Below are 18,386 nucleotides of genomic sequence, written 5' to 3'. Positions count from 1 at the left end.
TCCACTAACAAGATCAATGAAACAGCTTCAAAGGTTTAAACTAAGATGTGGAATTTAAACTTTGGTGAAGATAGGACAAATATTTAAATGAGACGTGAAAGACAAGAGAGCATCAAATAAGCAAGTAACACTTGGGTTGCAAAGGTCACTTAAAAGGGATACTGCCTATTTGAACCCCATAAGGCCAGTTTTAAAGTTCATAAAAGGAATATCATATATAGGAAAACTTACAAATGGCAGCAACACTGTTTTTTTTAATTATTTCCTCAAGGTAAGCATTAATGCTTTAAGCTTTAGAAACATGAAATAAAGATCATACTAAAATCTTATAGGCCCAGGACCTAAAAATCTCTTCAATCAAACTTGCTAACTATGTCATGTTAAAAACCTGTTACAAATATGGACCACGACTGGTGTTTGGCAGTAATGCTGGTTGTTCAAATGAAGAAAAGATGAGGCCATTTATGAAAAATTCGTTCTTGCTACTCAAAACCAGTGTAAGATTTATTTTGACTCAATGTGACAAACTGCATTAAGCCACATGAGTATAGCAAAAATTAAATAAGTAAAAACAGGTAAAAGCTTTCCAATTGATCTTTTGCACTATCCAGTCTTTGGAAATCAATGTTAATATAATTTAATGTCTTGGTAACACAATTCACAGAACAATAGTAAATTTAACAATTTGATTGGATGACTGTTGTTCTGCTTTAAAACAATATGCTAAAAGTATGAAGATTGGTATCCATCACACAATTTCTACTTGGAGAGCATGGTTTATCAGTTTGTCACCCCATGTGTGGCTGTTGTAAAATACAACTAAAATCAAACAGGGCTTTGCCAAGAGATGCCAAGTTTCACTGTGATAAACACAACAATAATGTAGTTGATGAAAACATACTATGTAAATAACATCACCCATGAAATAAAATATCTTAAACACAACCTTAAGGTAGTTTGTTGTATGCTAGAAGCAATTTGATTGTTGTATTGTGTATCATTTATATACACACACTATTGGTCATACATTTGAAGATCTCCTTTCTAACACTTTTATGATTTAAAATAGAATAGGAAAAAGGTTAACAGTAAATTTTAAATATTTAAACAACATACAACATGATTTTAACATATCATCACTATTTTGCAATCACTTTGGTGTTTTCTAAAATGTCAATACCAGTTATGAATGGACTACAAAATCACAACACATTAGAAATGGTACTGATGTCAACTTTCAGAAGAACAGTTGGCAAAGTGATTTCAGTTTCCCTTTCCCCCAATTTAAATTAAAAAAATTCTTAAATTAAGGAAATGTACAGGATATATTGACAATAGGGAAAATTACAAATATACGCAAGGCTAAAAAACAATAATTATGCCAAAGAACTGATTATATCTTTGATATGTGAGCATGTTAAAGCATGCTGGATAATATAAATAACTTTGATTTGAAAATGATATATAAGAATATTTCCAGCATATACACACACCATTACTTGGCATGTTTGAAAAAAGAAAGAAAATCATTTAACCATAAAAAATATCCGCAACCTTTTAGCTTTTAACATAATTCTTCATTATTCTTACCCTTTCTTCAAATACTGTTTATTCCTGAAAATAAGTTTTCAAAACATAAATAACATTTTCTATCATATTAATCTATAATGAAATACCTGCTTTACTACACTAATCATTTTCACCAATGAGGCTGTATAAAAACAAATTTTTATTATTCACAATCAAGTGTTCATGTGCATACATATAGATTCAAGGTTTCCTGTTTGTTCTGATTGTTGTAAAACCCTCACCCAATTGTATAGAAATGTTGGCCAAATGATCACACCATTTAAAGTAGAGGGACAAAAGCCACAGCAGTTTGTGGATTGTCCATGCTACTGTCAAGATGAACAAAGAGGAAACCAAGGATGAATCTTTATTGAAAACATATATGTACTTTTCAAAAAATAAATGTGTTAGATCTGATTTATGTACTTAAAATATCTGTACATAGGTTTTCCAGGCAAAAGCACAAATCTGTATAAAATCCATTAATTCTCATTTCACCATTAACCTAACCCAGTCATTCAGTATTTATATTGCACAGTATATTCAGAGTAGTTTAACCACATTTTAAAAGATGATTCAAGTGCGTTTACACTGCAAGGTTCAGATTCTTACATGACAATAATGTCACTCAGTTAACTTTTCAATGGACTACACTCTACAGTAAGAGAGAAACAAACCAAAAAGTTAAAATAGCAGCAGCATCATGCACAATACCCTTGGTAACCCAAGTTCAATATTACAAGAAAAACACTTCCCTCCCCCCAACAAGCTTTTCTTAGAGCATTTTTAAATATCTGGCTAGCACTACATAACTGCACTGGGAACAAAAGAAACATTACATCCAAGCATTTAAGGGCTTACATTTATGAGGAAATATGCCACACATTCAGATTTCACCCTCAAGCACCTTAAGTTTAATAATATCTTGGTGATTATTTTCAAACCATCAATTCATTACCTCACTGAAATTTAATGGTCGATTGTGTTTTATTTTTGGCAGAGAAGTCATTCGTTGTAAGGCATTTTATTCATGGCAATTTCGTTTTTCTGTTAAAAATTAGCCATTAATATTATAATAGGATTCTTTTCTCCCTTCTTGCTTTCTCTCTCTATCTCTCTATTCAGGAAAGATGTTCCAGGTAGGGATTACTTTTGAACAGAATAGTTAATGAAGGCAAAAGATAACATTCCTCACCCTAAAGATTTTCTTAGTAGAATTGCAGCAAGTTGAAATTCCAGATCCAAATCAAGACCTTTCTTACGATTCATAACAATTGTATGGGGAGCCCTTGTACATATAATCACCAATGCAACAGCAAACTCCCAACATTTCCAACAGAGCACATATAGAGTTTTGCTTTGATGTTATACATAGATGATGCAGCATTCACACAATTTGGAGGATCTGACATCCTGACATGCAGCCAGTGGGTGCTTATGGATCTGTGCCTTAGAGTTACACCATGGTATAGGTCCAACTAAGGTACTGCTGATTCCACGATTGACCCTAATGTCATCGAGGGCTCATATTTTGTCAGAGTCTGGAGTTGATGCAGATCTGGGGTTTGGGAGGTCACAATAGGAACCATCTGCTGCCAGATACCAGCCAAAGTAGTAGGAACTGGAGTCCAATGAGAGACCACAGGGATGGATTTAACCCAGAAACACCACCACAGTCGGTATAATCTTCCTGTTAGAAAAGAAGGGGGAAGAAAAAAACCTAATGACAAACATTGCGTGAGGCTCCTTTCAGAGGACTCCATATTCTATCCACTTAAAAACTTACCTTAGAAAATTCTTTTGACTAGAATCCAAATAACATTCACCTAGATTTTATTGTTCAGTAATTTGGGTTAAAACCATTTCTTTAGCACCATTTGACAAACTCTTTGACATTTTAGATATAAGTTGATGATTTTGAAATACGAAATAAGAAATGCTAATTTGGGTAATATGCCAATTACTTTCATGGCACTAGAAATCCTATATATTTACAAGCGTAAGAAATACAAATAGTATCTAATATTTATTAATTCCCAGTAATTATATTTTTAGCTCCTAAGGAAAAAAATAAGCAATACAATTAAATTTGTTTCTTATACCCAACATATAGGAGCATATGTAGAACATATGCTGCACCTGGATTTTCATCAAGTATTACAGTGTATTGAAAAATCACATCTTTGAAGAGTTAGCAATGAAAGGATATCCTGCAAACACAGATCCAGAGGAAAAACAAAACAAAACTAAACTAAACTAGAAAGAGAGGGTTGTCTTACTTAGAAATCTATAAAATATTAGCATTAAGTAAATCCGCTTATGTCCCCCAGGGTGCAGAGCTAGCTCAATTGCTTCCCTACTAATCCAGAGCTATTCTATACCTTTTATCCCTAGGTTCCATATTCTCTTATGTTTTCTATATCCTTTCCTGTCTTTTAATGTAATAGGATCTGTTTTGTAAATTTCCTGACTAATCATTCCTAAAAACATCTTTCACAACTTTACTAATCCTAGGTTCATATTCCCAGAATCAAAACAATCAATTATATAAATGAACAAATGTTTTCTCCCAAGATAATTTTGTAGAATAAGAACATTTCCTCTTTTTTCCTGTTTTTCACCAGACTTTAAAACAGTGTCTGCCACTTAGAAAATAGATAATATTTCTTTCTTAAATTGTTTCTGAAGAACCCCACTCTTTTCTAGTTGTTCATTGAAGAGAGGATGAACATTAAAAAAAATCTTCAAAAGAAAACTTTAGTAGTCAAAACTACCTCTCAAAGGCAAACAGAATTTTAAAAAAATCTCCCTTATCATATTTGACTTTTCAGGAGCATTTGACAAGCAATGTATAACAGGCTTTTGTTGAAATATTTTTTCCCTAGTCTTTGGCCAACACACTCTTGGTTTCCCTTGATAACTCTGTCTGTGGTTAGTCTTACTCTCCTTTAGTTTGACCTTCCTTTCATGTCCTCCAGATGTTAATTTTTTCTAGGTGTTAGTTCTCTCTCCTCATTTCTTCTACATGTATACTTTGTTTGGAGGTGATCTTGTACAGTCCTGTGGCTTTTGAATTTCACCTGCTTTCTGTCAGCCTGAATTCTCCTATAACTTTCACAATGACAGCTCTCCTCTCACAGGTGTTCCTGAGGTGTTCTGTGTTCCTGAGCATGGCACTTCTAGAGTACAAAAAAGTATCATCTGAGGTGCCTCTCTTTCTCTCAAATAACATCCATCAGCATGTCCCCTTAATTCTAGCTTCTAAACATATCCTTAAACCCACCATTCTTACTGTCTTAGGTACAACTCACTTGAAAAAAGTGCCTCATTTGTCTTCTTAGGTGGCTCCTACCATACTCCTTTGCAATCTCTTCTCCAACAAGCAGTCTTAAAACCATATATCAATTCCTCTGACATCTTGTTTGAAGTATCTCTTCCTTCTCCAAACAAAATCCACATTTGTTGCTAAAGCCTACAAAGTCTCATGTATTCTTGAGCTTGGCTGTCTCTCCACTTTCATCTTCCCACATTCCTGTCCTATCTCCCACTACGTACTTTGCTACACCAATGCTATTTCTGTGTGAGAGGCCATGTGCTCACTGAAGATCTTTATACCTTGTATAACCTTGGTTCAGATACTTTGCCCTTCAAGTATGGTAACCAGATAAAAACAGAGCACAGGTTACATTCAAATTTCAGATTAAAAAGCATCATTTAGTGTGCACATATTTATCCCAGATATCTCACAGATACAAGAGAGGTATGATCCACAATGTGTGTATAGCAAGTATTTGATGAATGAATAGCAAATGCTTAACTGAGAAGCACACATGTTAATTGGCTAGAAAGATTACAAGCATAAAGTAATAAGTAAAATGACTAGGGGCTAGGAAGGTGGCTCAGAGGTAGAGTGCTTGCCTTGCATGCATGAGGCCCTGGGCTCAAGTCCTCAGCATCACATAAGCAGAAAAAGCCAGAAGTAGCACTGTGGCTCAAGTGATAGAGAGCTAGCCTTGAGCAGAAGAGAGCTGAGGGACAGTGCCCAGGCCCAGAGTTCAGGCCCCACAACCAGCAAAAACAAGAAAAGAAAAGAAAATGACTAAATGTCAGTCAGGAGTATACCCACATTCAGGCTAAGTATCAATATGATGGAGTAAAAACCTATGCAGATACAACTCATTCAGGTAATAAAGAATGCATTTTTCAAGGAAATTCTTGTTAATGTGAAATAAGTCTTAATATTGTAGAAACTTATTGTGAAAAGAAAAAAAATATTCTCTGGCTCTTCATTGTTTTAATGTTTTCCCATAACCTCCATGTGATAATGGGATTTGTCTGTTTCAGTCTGGGAGATGGAAATTTAGATCAGTTATTTGGAGTTCCCATGGTTTGTATGTTGATTCACATTGAAAGAGCCACCCATCCAGTTTCCTGATCATATTTTCTCATGTGTCTCTCACATGGTGAAATCACAGATAATAAAATAGAAATTATGCTGGGAAAGTACATTGTGAGGTATACTTTGAACATTTTCAAATTCACAAATGCACAGGTTAGGGGAGAAACCTCAGTATTTTCTCTGTCTTCCCACTGACTCCATGATCAAACAAGAGTCTGATAATTTTAATGTTTATCAGAGTAGAAAAACAATGGATTATTCCCTCACATTAAAACTGGTAAAGGATGTGATGCTAATATGTTATATATTTAATTTTTAAATACAATTGACTAATTTTACTAGAATTCTTTAAAACTTTCTCAAAAGATTGTTAATAAAATACATCATTTGAAAATTCTCTATTTCCTTTTCTTCTTTAAAACTTATTAAAGAAAAAGAAACCTAAATTATAGTTCAATTAATTTGGCTTGCTCTAAGGTTTACCTTTATGACCATGTATAAGTTAAAAACCTCTTCAATTTATTGTTGCTAAATAAGCATTGAGGCGTTCTTTGTCTTTTTTTTCTGCAGCCAGAACCTGGGAAAACTAATTGCCCAAAGGATACAGTAATTAAAATAACATATAATTTTAGAAACCAATTTTGCCAAATTAAATTCAGCTAAGGAAAGTGTGCCCTATTGTTTCTGAAAATAGTTCATTAATTCCCTTTAAGGGGCAAATCACTCATGAATATTCTTCAAAAATAATTATTAGATATTAGGTTTCGACAAAGCTATATTAAACTCACTCTGGCAGTGCAGCAAAGAAAACCTACATCTATCTATCTATCTATCTCTCTATCTATCTATGCGTTAGTGTATTTATTTTTGCCAAACTCTGGTTTGAACTCTGGATTTTGTTCTTATTAAAAAGGAACTCTACCATACTATTAGACTATGTCTATTTTATTTTTTGTTAAGTGAATGAATACTGAACTGAACTATAACTCTTAATTGAAGTAAATTCTTCTTCTACCTGGCATTTTAATGTACTGACACAATCACCCAAAGAGATAGGAAAAAAATTGGCAAATTGTTTAAATATAGAAATATTAATACATGCATAGACACAGCTGTATGGATACATATACATTTTATGTACCCCAAAGATACTTTTATAAATTGGATTTACATAAAATAATGAACTTTTTCAGTGAACACATAGGCTTGCTTTGCTTTCTCAGATTAATTAAAAACCTCTGGCATTTTGTCATCTTTTTGTTTTCCTTTACCACATAAGTATCCATGAAATCCTCATCAAAAGGTATGATTTCAACACCTTTTGTGTTTTAAGATGTTTGTATGGTACTTCATAAACAAATACCTACAATCTATATCCTTTATGGACTTCACAGTATACCTAGCCCTTGCTTTCTATGTTTAAGACTTATATACATATATAGATGGGATTTGTTTGTACGCGGCTGCTGCATACATTTAGCTGCATATACAGAGTACAGTCATTCTGCTTGGAAGGCAAGTATATCAAGACACCAAGCAGAGATCAACAATTCATATTGTAGTCATTGAAATTCAGCAATGACATCTCATTTTTATTTTTTATTTTTTCTGGTTATGCAATTTATGCAGAAAAACAGAAACATGCATTATTTTACAAAAGTAGAAAATAAAATCAAAGCCACCATTTCATTAATAATAAGCTGTTTTAGAACTATGGCTTCATTACAATATATAAAATTAACAAATATGTGTATTTTAATAAGGATGTACGATTTAATTCAGTTTCTTGTGCATCTTATATTTATAGTCATTATGCTTTTAGGGGGATATTTATAATGCTATATTTTCATAGTTATGAAAATATGCTCATTAAACTGTGGCAGATTATAAAACAATATTTAGAAATTTATATCTAATTGATAACCTCTAAATATTTTCTAAAATTTGTGTGATGGAGAAGAGTAGTCATTAGAATCAGGTGAAAATATGAGACAGATGCTGGTGGCTCACACCTGTAATCCTAGCTACTGAGGAGGCTGAGATCTGAGGATTGGGGTTCGAAGCCAGTCCAGAAAGGAAAGTCCATGTGACTCTTATCTCAAATAATCTCTAGAAAACTGTAAGGGGAGCTGGTGCTGAAAGTGGTAAGTGGTAGTGCTAGCCTTGAGCAAAAAGCCTTAGGGACAACGCCCTGGCACTGAGCTCAATCTCCATGACTGACCAAAAAGAAAGAAAAAGAAGAAGAAAAAAGAGAAGATATGTAAATATGTGTAGAATATAATTTGGTACCCTTGAACTACAGTTGTCTCATTTCTATGATGATCAGAAATAGGGATAATATAGAATCATACAATTCTGTTATTTTTCCTTATTTAAAAGTTCATCACATATCTCTATATATCTCTCTGCATAATTTACTTAAGGTTTTGATGAAGCTGCATTTTAAACAGCAGCTCATATGCCAATATTAGGGTCCGTATGGAGAGAGATCATGTAATTTTGAGCTTATATTTAGCCACTAAAACTGTCTAGGTTACTTTTATTTGAAACTTTTTGCTACAAAAACCATTCTATTGTTATTTCAGAAGAAAATTGATTATTTTCTGAAACTAGCTCTGCTACTATCTCTTCTGGCATCCGCTAGCCCGCTAAATTGGGCACAATTTAATCTAGTGGCTTCCTGTTCAATGAATACCTGGGAGCCAGTAAAGAAAGAGCACAATGAAAGTTTCCCTAATCACACAATCATGATGATTCTCAAGCATCAGAAATTAAATTTCAGAACAATAGATCACTGAACACAAATGTCAGGCCTATATCTATTCGGTAATATTGTTTTTTTTTCACATTTGATATCTACTCCTTAAATTTTTTGCGTGAACTAGGAATGAGAAACAGAAATGAGAAACACATACTATGTCAATAACAATATAACGTATTTGGGAAATTTACTCCATAATGTTTGATAAAGACATTAATTTTGTCAGCAATTTTGGAAAATTATGCTCCTGACTAGTTCTAGTAGTTGTTATTAAACATTATCATTAAGAGTTTATAATTAATTTTTCACACTCATTTAAAGTTTCTATAAACATCCTATGAGAAAATAGTGATTTCTTTTAAAATAAACAAAGAAATGTAATGTATTCAGAATGAGAAACTATCCTTTGAAATCAGTGACTTGCAAAACAATAACAGTACTGGAATTTTAGCAACTTTTTTCTCGGACATTAATTATTATAGAATTAGGGATATGGATTTTCTAAAATATATCAAGCCAAAAAACCAAAAGAAAGAAAAATTAGAGAAAAGTGACTGACCATCCACACCACATGAAAACTTGCAGTAAAATGAAGATAGGAGCTGACATCATGGAACAGGCACGACTCGGTGTGCATATAAGTTGATCCTATTAATAACGGGCAAAGTAGCAAGCACAGGAAGAGGAAAGAAAACACAGAGAAGAAGACATACAAGATGAGATTTCATGCAGTTTGCTGGCAATTAGCAGTTAATGTGAGCCTTCATCCACAGCAGATTCAACAGTGACCATTGCAAATGAGCATTACCAAAGTACTCCACTGCTAAAGAAAACACGACACATTATTAGCACACCAAGCTACTGAGCAAGACCTGTACTTTCACACACAACCTGATATTCAGTTTATAGAAACTCCAATCACTGGCAACTTTTGTTCTAGTCTAATATTTTAAATACCTTGGATAACAGCTATAACTTACTAGGCTGAGAATATTTGAAGTCTAGTTTATTTTAATCATCTTTTGAACTTTCATTTATGAAAGGTGGTAATAGTTAATAAGTAAAGTTCCCCTAATGAATGAAACTATAAATTGGGCTTAGAGAAAGAAAAAAAAAGCTTTAATTACAATACCTATTTACTTACCCTATAACAAAGGAAAGCACTTTTCACAGAGAAAACTGGGGTTGAGCAGCTAAAAATACTCACAATTTTAGTTCTATTCTCTAATACTGATTTGACTTCTTTGCTTCATTTTTATTACCTAATTTCATAATAAGTATCTGTAGCACTACAAAGTATTAATTTTGCTGGAATAAAATAGGCAAACCTATTCTAAATAAGAACCTCTAAAATACATATTAATTGGTAGATTTTTGGCTATGTTTCTAAAATAATTTATTATAATGTTTTAGGTTTGGATCTCACTTGTATGTACAAGTCACTTAATAAAAAATAACACTGAAAAACTATAGAGTAGAATAATAATCTATTTTAAGTCAGTTGAAATTGGGACAGATTTCATCAGAAAATATCCTTAATCTTTAGGTAACATTCAATAAGTATTCTTTGTAATATTCAATCAAATTAACATTAAATAATTAACGTGGCCTGATTTTAAATAATCGAAAGCCAAATTAGCACAATTAAGAGGAATAATACAAGCTAATATAACTGAAACAGAACCCATGTAGAAAAAAAACATAGAACCATAATATAGAATAGCTACAGAACAAAATTAGAAGAGAATAAAATGCTAAAAAAAGGACTAATATAAGTTTTATAGTAAGAGCAACATACCAGTTTTGAGGATTTGATTTTAACTATTTTAGAATTGGATTATATATGAATAGACAATAAACATACCTTTAAGTAATATTTACTCCAAGCTACTATTCATTAGAAAGTCTGTGAATTATATTAGTGACCCTAGAGTATCAGCAAATCGATTAGAGTTGTGTTTGAAAGTACAAGGTCTGGGAGAAAGACAAAAGCATCAACTACTCAAGTTTATGCTAATCATAAATACTGAAGTAAAAACAAAAACAAAAACAAAAACTCTACCAGCAAGTACATCAAGTCCACAAGAAGAACTGTGGTTAAGACATTATATTTGAATTAAAATTTCAACTTATCTCTTTAACTTCTTAGGGAAAATGATCATTAATTTATAGGATTTAATTCCAGAAAAAGAGTAGCCTTACCAGGATGTTGTTGTCAAAGCAGACATCAGGCCCTTTTCGGTATCTGGGCTGCTTAACCATATCGCAAGGGTCTGGACCATCAGCTAAAGAGACTTGTTAAGGAGAACGAAGTTGTTTTCGATATGATTACAGAAATTACAATGAAATACGTCTGATACCAAAAGAGAGCAGGGGATAGCCATATCATCACTTTCCCTGAACATAATCAATTTAAGAACTTGGAGATGTAAGAAATCATAAATTATTCCTTCTCCTCATAATGAACATGTAGCATAATCAGTTTTGACATGCATGCCAAATTTGGGGTGTAAGATCTATTTCTGGCTCTGTGGGGCTGACTCCAGTAATGTAATATTCTTCTCTTTATGAACAGGAATAAAATGACAAGTTTAAAATTCCTTTAGGATGGCTTTCTGTTCCAAACATCTCTAACACCAAAGGATACATGTCTGTTCAGCTTGCATGAGTAGCCGTGTGTCACAGGGACAAGTTCCTTTGCTCTCCACCATTATAAATATTAAGTTGGTATTCATAAGCTTTTCTACATGAAAGATTCTGCAAAATAAATGTTAATGTATGAGATAAATATTATTTCAGGGAAAGATAAAATATTGCAAAAATCCTCACATATTACAAAAGAATTAATATGAACTACTGGAAAAAAACCATCACCATCATAAATAAAACAGTATGAGATTTTAGGAGAGCATTTTATTAGACAGGTTTCATTTAGAATAGATTTTTTTTTTTTTTGGGGGGTCTGGTCATGGGGCCTGAACTCTGGGCCTGGCCGCTGTCCCTCAGCTCTTCAGCTCAAGGCTAGCACTCTACCACTTGAGCCACAGCGCCACTTCTGGCTTTTTTTCTTTTTGCTTATGTGGTGCTGAGGAATCGAACCCAGGGCCTCATACATGCAAGGCAAGCGCTCTACCACTGAGCCACCTTCCCAGCCTAGAATAGATTTTATTAGCATGAACATGTTTAATCTTTTAAATGAATGTTAAATTCAAAGGTAATACCTAAAACATCTCATATTGGAAGTTTTGAAGTACTAGTTCTTATCACACAAAAATTTAGTTTTTGAAACTTACAGAAAAAATATTCATGTCACATGTTCAAGGAAATTTTGACCTTTAAACACTGAAAGTATATTAAAATTGCCTTATTTTTACCGGTATGAAAGCTAAGACCAGAAAAGTGGCTGTGTATCTCGCCTAAGCTAAGGGCAGAATATAGATTATATCAATGCTGCTCAAAAAACTCTCTGAAAAGATTTGTGCAATATAATAAACATTATTCACATAGTGCCCTTGAGCACAGGTAATAGAACAAGTGTGATTTAGGCCCAAATTTTTAATTGAGTTAATTTCACTGTTAATTTACATAGGCATCTGTGGTTGCTAACTCTTGCGGTGGCTAGCACTGGGAAAGATAAAATCAAGCGCTTTAAACTCCATCCTCAGTTTAACTACTTCCATCTTCCTTTGTGAACCAGGATAAAATGTAAATCTATAACTAAAATTTTTCTGTTATACATTTTTTTAACAAAGGAGTTTTATTTCCTTTCCTCCACATTGAAGCAAATGCAATGAAAGCAAGATGTAATGTAATATCATGGCCATATTTATCTTTACCTTACAGATTAATTTACCTCTTTACAGACAGCTATCCCTGGGACTCAATTATTGTAAAATCAAAGGATTCTGAAATCATGAATGTATCTACAAATATGCTCTAATCCCATATGTGGAACCCAGTCTGTTATGCTCATCTCCAAATGAGAGGGGTCTATTTTCTGAGACCATGTTTGACTTCTTCCCTTTCTTCCTGGCTTGGACCACCTTGTTGGACATAGTACTTTGTAAAAGTAAATGACAAAACATACTTACTATGTCTATTAAATATTCATGACAGTTTTGGCTAATCCTTTTTGTTGGAAAAAAAATGTTTTAATGATTACAGACTACTTTTCCAAATCCCCTAGCAACTGATTATTCCAGCATTTTCATGAGCTCGGATTATCTCACCTGCTCGTATTTCTTCTTCTCACGGTTAACATTTTTTCTGGAATAACCTGCCCTGTGTCACTAAAACCAGTGTCCAACTCTTCTTAATTTGCGGCATGCTGTTTGCTTTTCTGATACCCTGTTACTTAGAGTATCACTCTCTTCTCGAACTTTTGAACATCTCCTTTCTCATTGCCTTTCTTTTTTATCCCATTACAACCAATTAAATTTCCATCTCTTCCAAAATGCTAGAATTAATCCTGATTTTAGGAAAGGATAATTTTTCACAATTTCAACTCAAAACCACATTCAAAATTCCATGTTAGTCAAGAATAGAAGTAAAAATAAACACAGCCACCTTCTTTAGATATCAGTTTGTAAGTGTTACAAAGTTAATTGAATAACATTAAATTAATTATAATAGAATTAATATAATTTAAAACTTTCTCAGAAAGGATTTTTATTTGTTTGTTTGTTTTCCAAAACTGAGATTTGGATTCTGGGCCTCATGTTGTTGCTTAGCTTTTTCACTCAAGCCTGGACCATCTACTCTTGAGCTACACCTCCAATTCTGACTTTATGCGGATTGAGTGAATCAATAAGAGTCTCTCACAGACTTTTCTTTTTGGACCGATACCAAACCATAATATAGCAGACATAAGCCATTAGCACTTAAGTAGAAAAATCTTATTATGGTTTATTTTAGTTGAAAGTGCATTAAAATATAACCAAATTTCTCCACATTCTGGCTAAAAAAAGGGAAGCTCTGACTCCTTTGTCTATCTCCATGATTGTCAGTGATGATTATAGCAGCGAATGCAATTTCCTAGTGACCTAAGACTAATCCAGACAGAAAGGAGAAAAGTACCTGGAGCAGTTTCCACAGTCTAATACACCACTAAGTGATTTGCTGTCATTGTCAAAGAAATACTGTGTTTGTTCAGTAATGCAGCTCTGCTTTGACAGAGAGGCAGAGAAGTCATCATCTTCCATCTCCACTGTGGAAAGAAAGCAAAGGTCACCATCATGAGTACTGTGGTCTGTTACTCCCCCCACCCCATCGTTCACTGGAGCAACTGGCTTGTTTACTGGGTAAATACCTTCATAGACCCTTGTTGATGTCCAATAAGTACCCAAAAGAATAAATTACAAGCCAGTACAAATGAGAAAAGCTTATGAAAAATTAGAACATAGCTGACAAAAATTTCAGCCTACCAGTGTTAGACAGATGATCTCTATCTCTTTGTCTGTCTCTCTTTCTAGATACTCACACACAGGTTCTTTATGTGTAGAATATTCCCAAAGAAAGTGTTCATTGTTATTATGAAAATTAAAATATCTAAATATTTACCTACCTGCTTCAAGGAGCCGTGGAAAGGTCAAACTCAAGAGCAACTGCTGGAGAATAGACCTGAATGTTTAAAATGAGTAACTCATATAAATCTAGGAGTTTTTATATATATATATATACATAAATTTTACAATAAAAATATGAGTTGTTTCACAGAAACATGCCTCTAGAATCACAAGTTTTCTTTCCAACATTTTGGGAAAAATTAAAAGTTTACTAACAGAAAGTTTAGGAGCTCTGTGTGTGTGTGTGTGTGTGTGTGTGTGTGTGTGTGTGTGTGTGTGTGTGTGTGTGTGTGTGTGTGTGCGCGCGCGTACAAGGGCTTTTACAGTTTAATTTTCAGCTGGCTCTGTGCCATTTAAGCCATGCATCATCTAGTTCTGGCTTTTTGCAGGTTTATTGGAAATACAAATTTCTCAGACTTGCCTGCCTGAGGTAGCTTTGAAATCTTAATTCTCAGATCTCAACCTCTGAGTAGCTAGAATTATAGATGTGAGTCACAGGCTTCATACTAGGAATATTTTTATATGTTAATTCCTAAATTATACAAAACAGTATAATTTTGTTTTAATCTGTAAAACGGTTAAGAAGTAAAAAGTGTTTGGGACCAAGGGAGGGACTCCTTTCCCTATTACTAACAAAAGTAAAATGCTAACTTACCAGGCAGCTGCAGTGGCCCACCAGCCAATTTGTAATATGTCTGCTATGGATGGCTGCAAAATATAATAGGAAAGTCAGTCCAGTATACTAGCTATGCTAGAGTGTGCTTTTGAGAGGAACTGATGCATCAGGGATTCTACTCACCACATATGCTGAGCGATGGCCTGCTCCTTGCTTTGGTGTAGTAACAGGATTACACACTGACTGATAATCATAAGATTTGTTAAAAGCATAAATTGATATATTAACTAGGTGTCTCATCAAGCTTGGATCAATTTCTCCAAAAAAGCGTCCAATCTGGTCAAAATAAATAAATAAATAAATTATGAGAGTTTCAAATTGAAAAAAAATACTAAGAAACCAAGAACCAAAAATAAAAATCATTAGAGCTCAAAAATAAAAGCAAATGATGTACCCTTATATGACAATATGAGAAATGCAAATGGCTCAGGTCTCTATCCTAGCCACTTTGGTTGTAGCATGGCCAGGGAAGATTTCAGCTAAGCCAAAGTTCTCATAACTCCTTCTTAACCAATAGGTCCCATCCCAGGAACATAGATAGTATAATGATGAGGATCATGAAAAAAGGAAAATACTATTCAAAACATAGTGAAAGAAAAATGAGCTGGAGGTGTGGTTCAGGTAATGAAGAGCCTGCCTAGCAACTGCAAGGCCTAGAGTTCAATCAATCAAATAAAAATTAGAGCAGATACTCTCATTATTCCTTATGGTATTTGTTTATGAAAGAAATGGACCCAGATCAAGGAGTCACAATAAAATGTGTGTTACATAAGTAGAAAAGGGTTGATTGGCAAATGAAGAGACATAATTCAGAAGGTAGCAAGTTGCAGGTCTATAATATGACTATGCCTAGGAAATAAGATGGTTAATTCTACTGTATTGCATATTAGAAATTTGTAGAGAGTTCATTGCATGCACTCCTATAAATATAAGAATGAAAATCAAAAGCAAACACAAAAAGCCAAACTATTTTCAGAATCTGAAACTATCTCCAAACAGGAGAGTGGGTTGAAGTAAGTAGACAAATGAATGAGTATATATTATGATGAACTGGAAGAATTTCACTTTAAGAAGAAACCAGTACCTATTTCAGCTCTAGCCATAAAAAAAACAATATTTATTCAAAAGAACTCCAGTGTTGAAACCTCTATGATTTTTTTTTAAAGAGAAGTCGGAACTGTAGATCCAAAAATGAACTTAGTTGGCAGCTAAGTTGAAATTTAGTTAAAATCCTGTTGATCACAATATCTTATGTACTGGAACCAGAAACTCAACCAGTCATACATTAAGTTAGATATTAAGATCTTTAATTTGCTATAATTTTATAAACATTTGAAGGCATGAAAATAAGTTCATATCATGTTAAAATCCTTGGTTAAACTATTTATATCCAAAAGTAAAATCAAGTAACAAACACAAATAAAAGATTTAACATGCTTTTCTTAGTGGCTTACATTATATACAGCATTTTAAAATTTATTTTGTCATAGAAATAAAGCAACCCATCAACTTCTAAGATGTTTGAAGAGATTTTGTTTTAATGTACACCAGGGTTATATAATTTGGAGAACATACTTCTTGAATGACATTGCCCCATTTGTTAGGAAATGGAAAGACTTGGAAAAAATTATACTAAGTGAAGTAAGCCAGGCCCAAAGAAACATAGTCCCATGGTTTCCCTTATTTGTAATAACTAGTATATGTCTGAGATAAACAGAAACGGTCAGATATGTTGATGTTAGGTGAAATGAACCCCAAGATAAGTATTCAAATGCTTTTTACATTCATGCGATTGTTTCTAACATATTTATAAGATTATTTTTTTGTTACTGTGTATGTCCCTCCCCCATGACATAACCCCTGCTTTCACTGTATTTGATGTTGGTATAATTTGTGTAGGGGAAGGGAAAAAACAAATCATTTAAATAGGGATACAGGTGGACCCATTGCAACAATGAGATATACAAGATGTTATATCAAAAACGAACTTTACAACTTTGGCTGTGGGGGGAGAGGGGATATGGTTGGATGGGTGGGGTGGGATATGGGAAGGGATGGGAAGGGGAAACAAAGGAGGAAGCAACAGTACTTGATAAGAAATGTACTCATTATCTTGCCCATGTAATTGTAACTCCTCTGTACAGTATTTTCATAATAAAAAAAATACTTCTTTCCTCCTTCAGTTACATACCTGATTAGTATAATCATCATGATTTGCCATCAAAAGAAACCCACCATCATCTAGAATCACACAATCCATTACCTGTAAAAATAAAAGTAGATTTTTAGGAGGAATATGGTATCTCATTATGATTAGTACATAAAATTAAAGAAAAACGTATATCTATCTATTTATTCATATAAGGTATATGTTTAGGGAATTGTTCTGAAATAAATTAAGGGCAAGTATCAATGTCAAAACTCCTTATCTTAATAATCTACCAATAGTCATATACTTAGATTTTCCAATCAGTATGAACAAATCAGCAATAATCTTTTTTACAAGTTCTAAGTAATCTAAATGATACGGAAAAATAGATAAACCAAAATGTTCAATAATTTGCAATTATTTTAATGTTGAACATATGGTTATCATCCAAAACATATAAACATTAGTTACCATATTTGATATATTAGAAGAAAAAACAGCATAAAATTAATAACTTCTATATTTATGTATTTGAACACAGTTGAATGATAGGCAATTAAAGGCCAAAAAGTAAAACAAAATATGTACTGAAATCTAGAAAAACAAATCACACCCCATTTAAAATATATTACATGTTGGAAGCCAATTCAGTAACTGTTACCAAATAAAATTAAAACTTAAAGCACGCCATTCAAAGTTGGGACCATAATACACTATTTTCCTAATTTGGAAGTAGTTTGCTTAAACCTTTGCTCTAAAGACAGCTGCCACCTTGCCTATGTAAGATAAGCAAGATATAAAAATTGTACAGGCAACTGGCTTATAATTTTGCCAAAGTGGAAGTGGTAGATGTGACTTGAGTCCATGACCTTCCTTGGAAGTAGCATACAGACACATAAATGGGCTTGAGTAGCTAATTGCATCACACTTTTTCAGTTAATTTATGCAACATTATTATGATGATGATACTAAGAATATCTTCAATTTGTTTAATTTTGAACAAAGTTGGAACACATTTTTTGTTTCCATTTTCTTTTCCAATTTCATTAGCAAAAATAATCTTGTGTGTGTGTGTGTGTGTGTGTGTGTGTGTGTGTGTGTGTGCGCGCGCACAAGCGCGCTAGTACTGGAGCTTGAACTTGGGTACCTGGGAACCTTTCTCAGCATTTTTGCTCAAGGCTAGCATTCTACCACTAAGCCACAGCTCCACTTGTGGCCTTTTGGAATTTAATTAAACATGAGTCTCAGATTTTTCCTGCCCAGGCTAG

At 33.4% G+C, this 18,386-nt stretch overlaps 1 protein-coding gene across 1 annotated transcript in view; it reads right to left on the bottom strand.

Annotated features, from left to right (window-relative positions):
* Positions 1 to 2,559: 2,559 nt before the first annotated feature.
* Cacna2d1 (calcium voltage-gated channel auxiliary subunit alpha2delta 1) overlaps positions 2,560 to 18,386 on the bottom strand; it is a 270,236-nt gene continuing 254,409 nt past the window's right edge. The window contains exons 29-36 of the mRNA XM_042684525.1: positions 17,161 to 17,232; positions 15,093 to 15,245; positions 14,949 to 15,001; positions 14,293 to 14,348; positions 13,806 to 13,935; positions 11,377 to 11,486; positions 10,932 to 11,014; positions 2,560 to 3,259 (exon numbers count right to left, since the gene is read on the bottom strand). Of these exons, the coding sequence (XP_042540459.1) occupies positions 3,143 to 3,259; positions 10,932 to 11,014; positions 11,377 to 11,486; positions 13,806 to 13,935; positions 14,293 to 14,348; positions 14,949 to 15,001; positions 15,093 to 15,245; positions 17,161 to 17,232 (774 nt within the window). The 3' untranslated portion in view covers positions 2,560 to 3,142. The remainder of the gene's footprint in view (positions 3,260 to 10,931; positions 11,015 to 11,376; positions 11,487 to 13,805; positions 13,936 to 14,292; positions 14,349 to 14,948; positions 15,002 to 15,092; positions 15,246 to 17,160; positions 17,233 to 18,386) is intronic.

This window comes from Dipodomys spectabilis, unplaced genomic scaffold, assembly GCF_019054845.1.
Source record: "Dipodomys spectabilis isolate Male_0828 unplaced genomic scaffold, ASM1905484v1 ptg000089l, whole genome shotgun sequence".
Classification (NCBI taxonomy): Eukaryota; Metazoa; Chordata; class Mammalia; order Rodentia; family Heteromyidae; genus Dipodomys; species Dipodomys spectabilis.
This window is presented reverse-complemented; position numbering and strand designations above follow the sequence as displayed.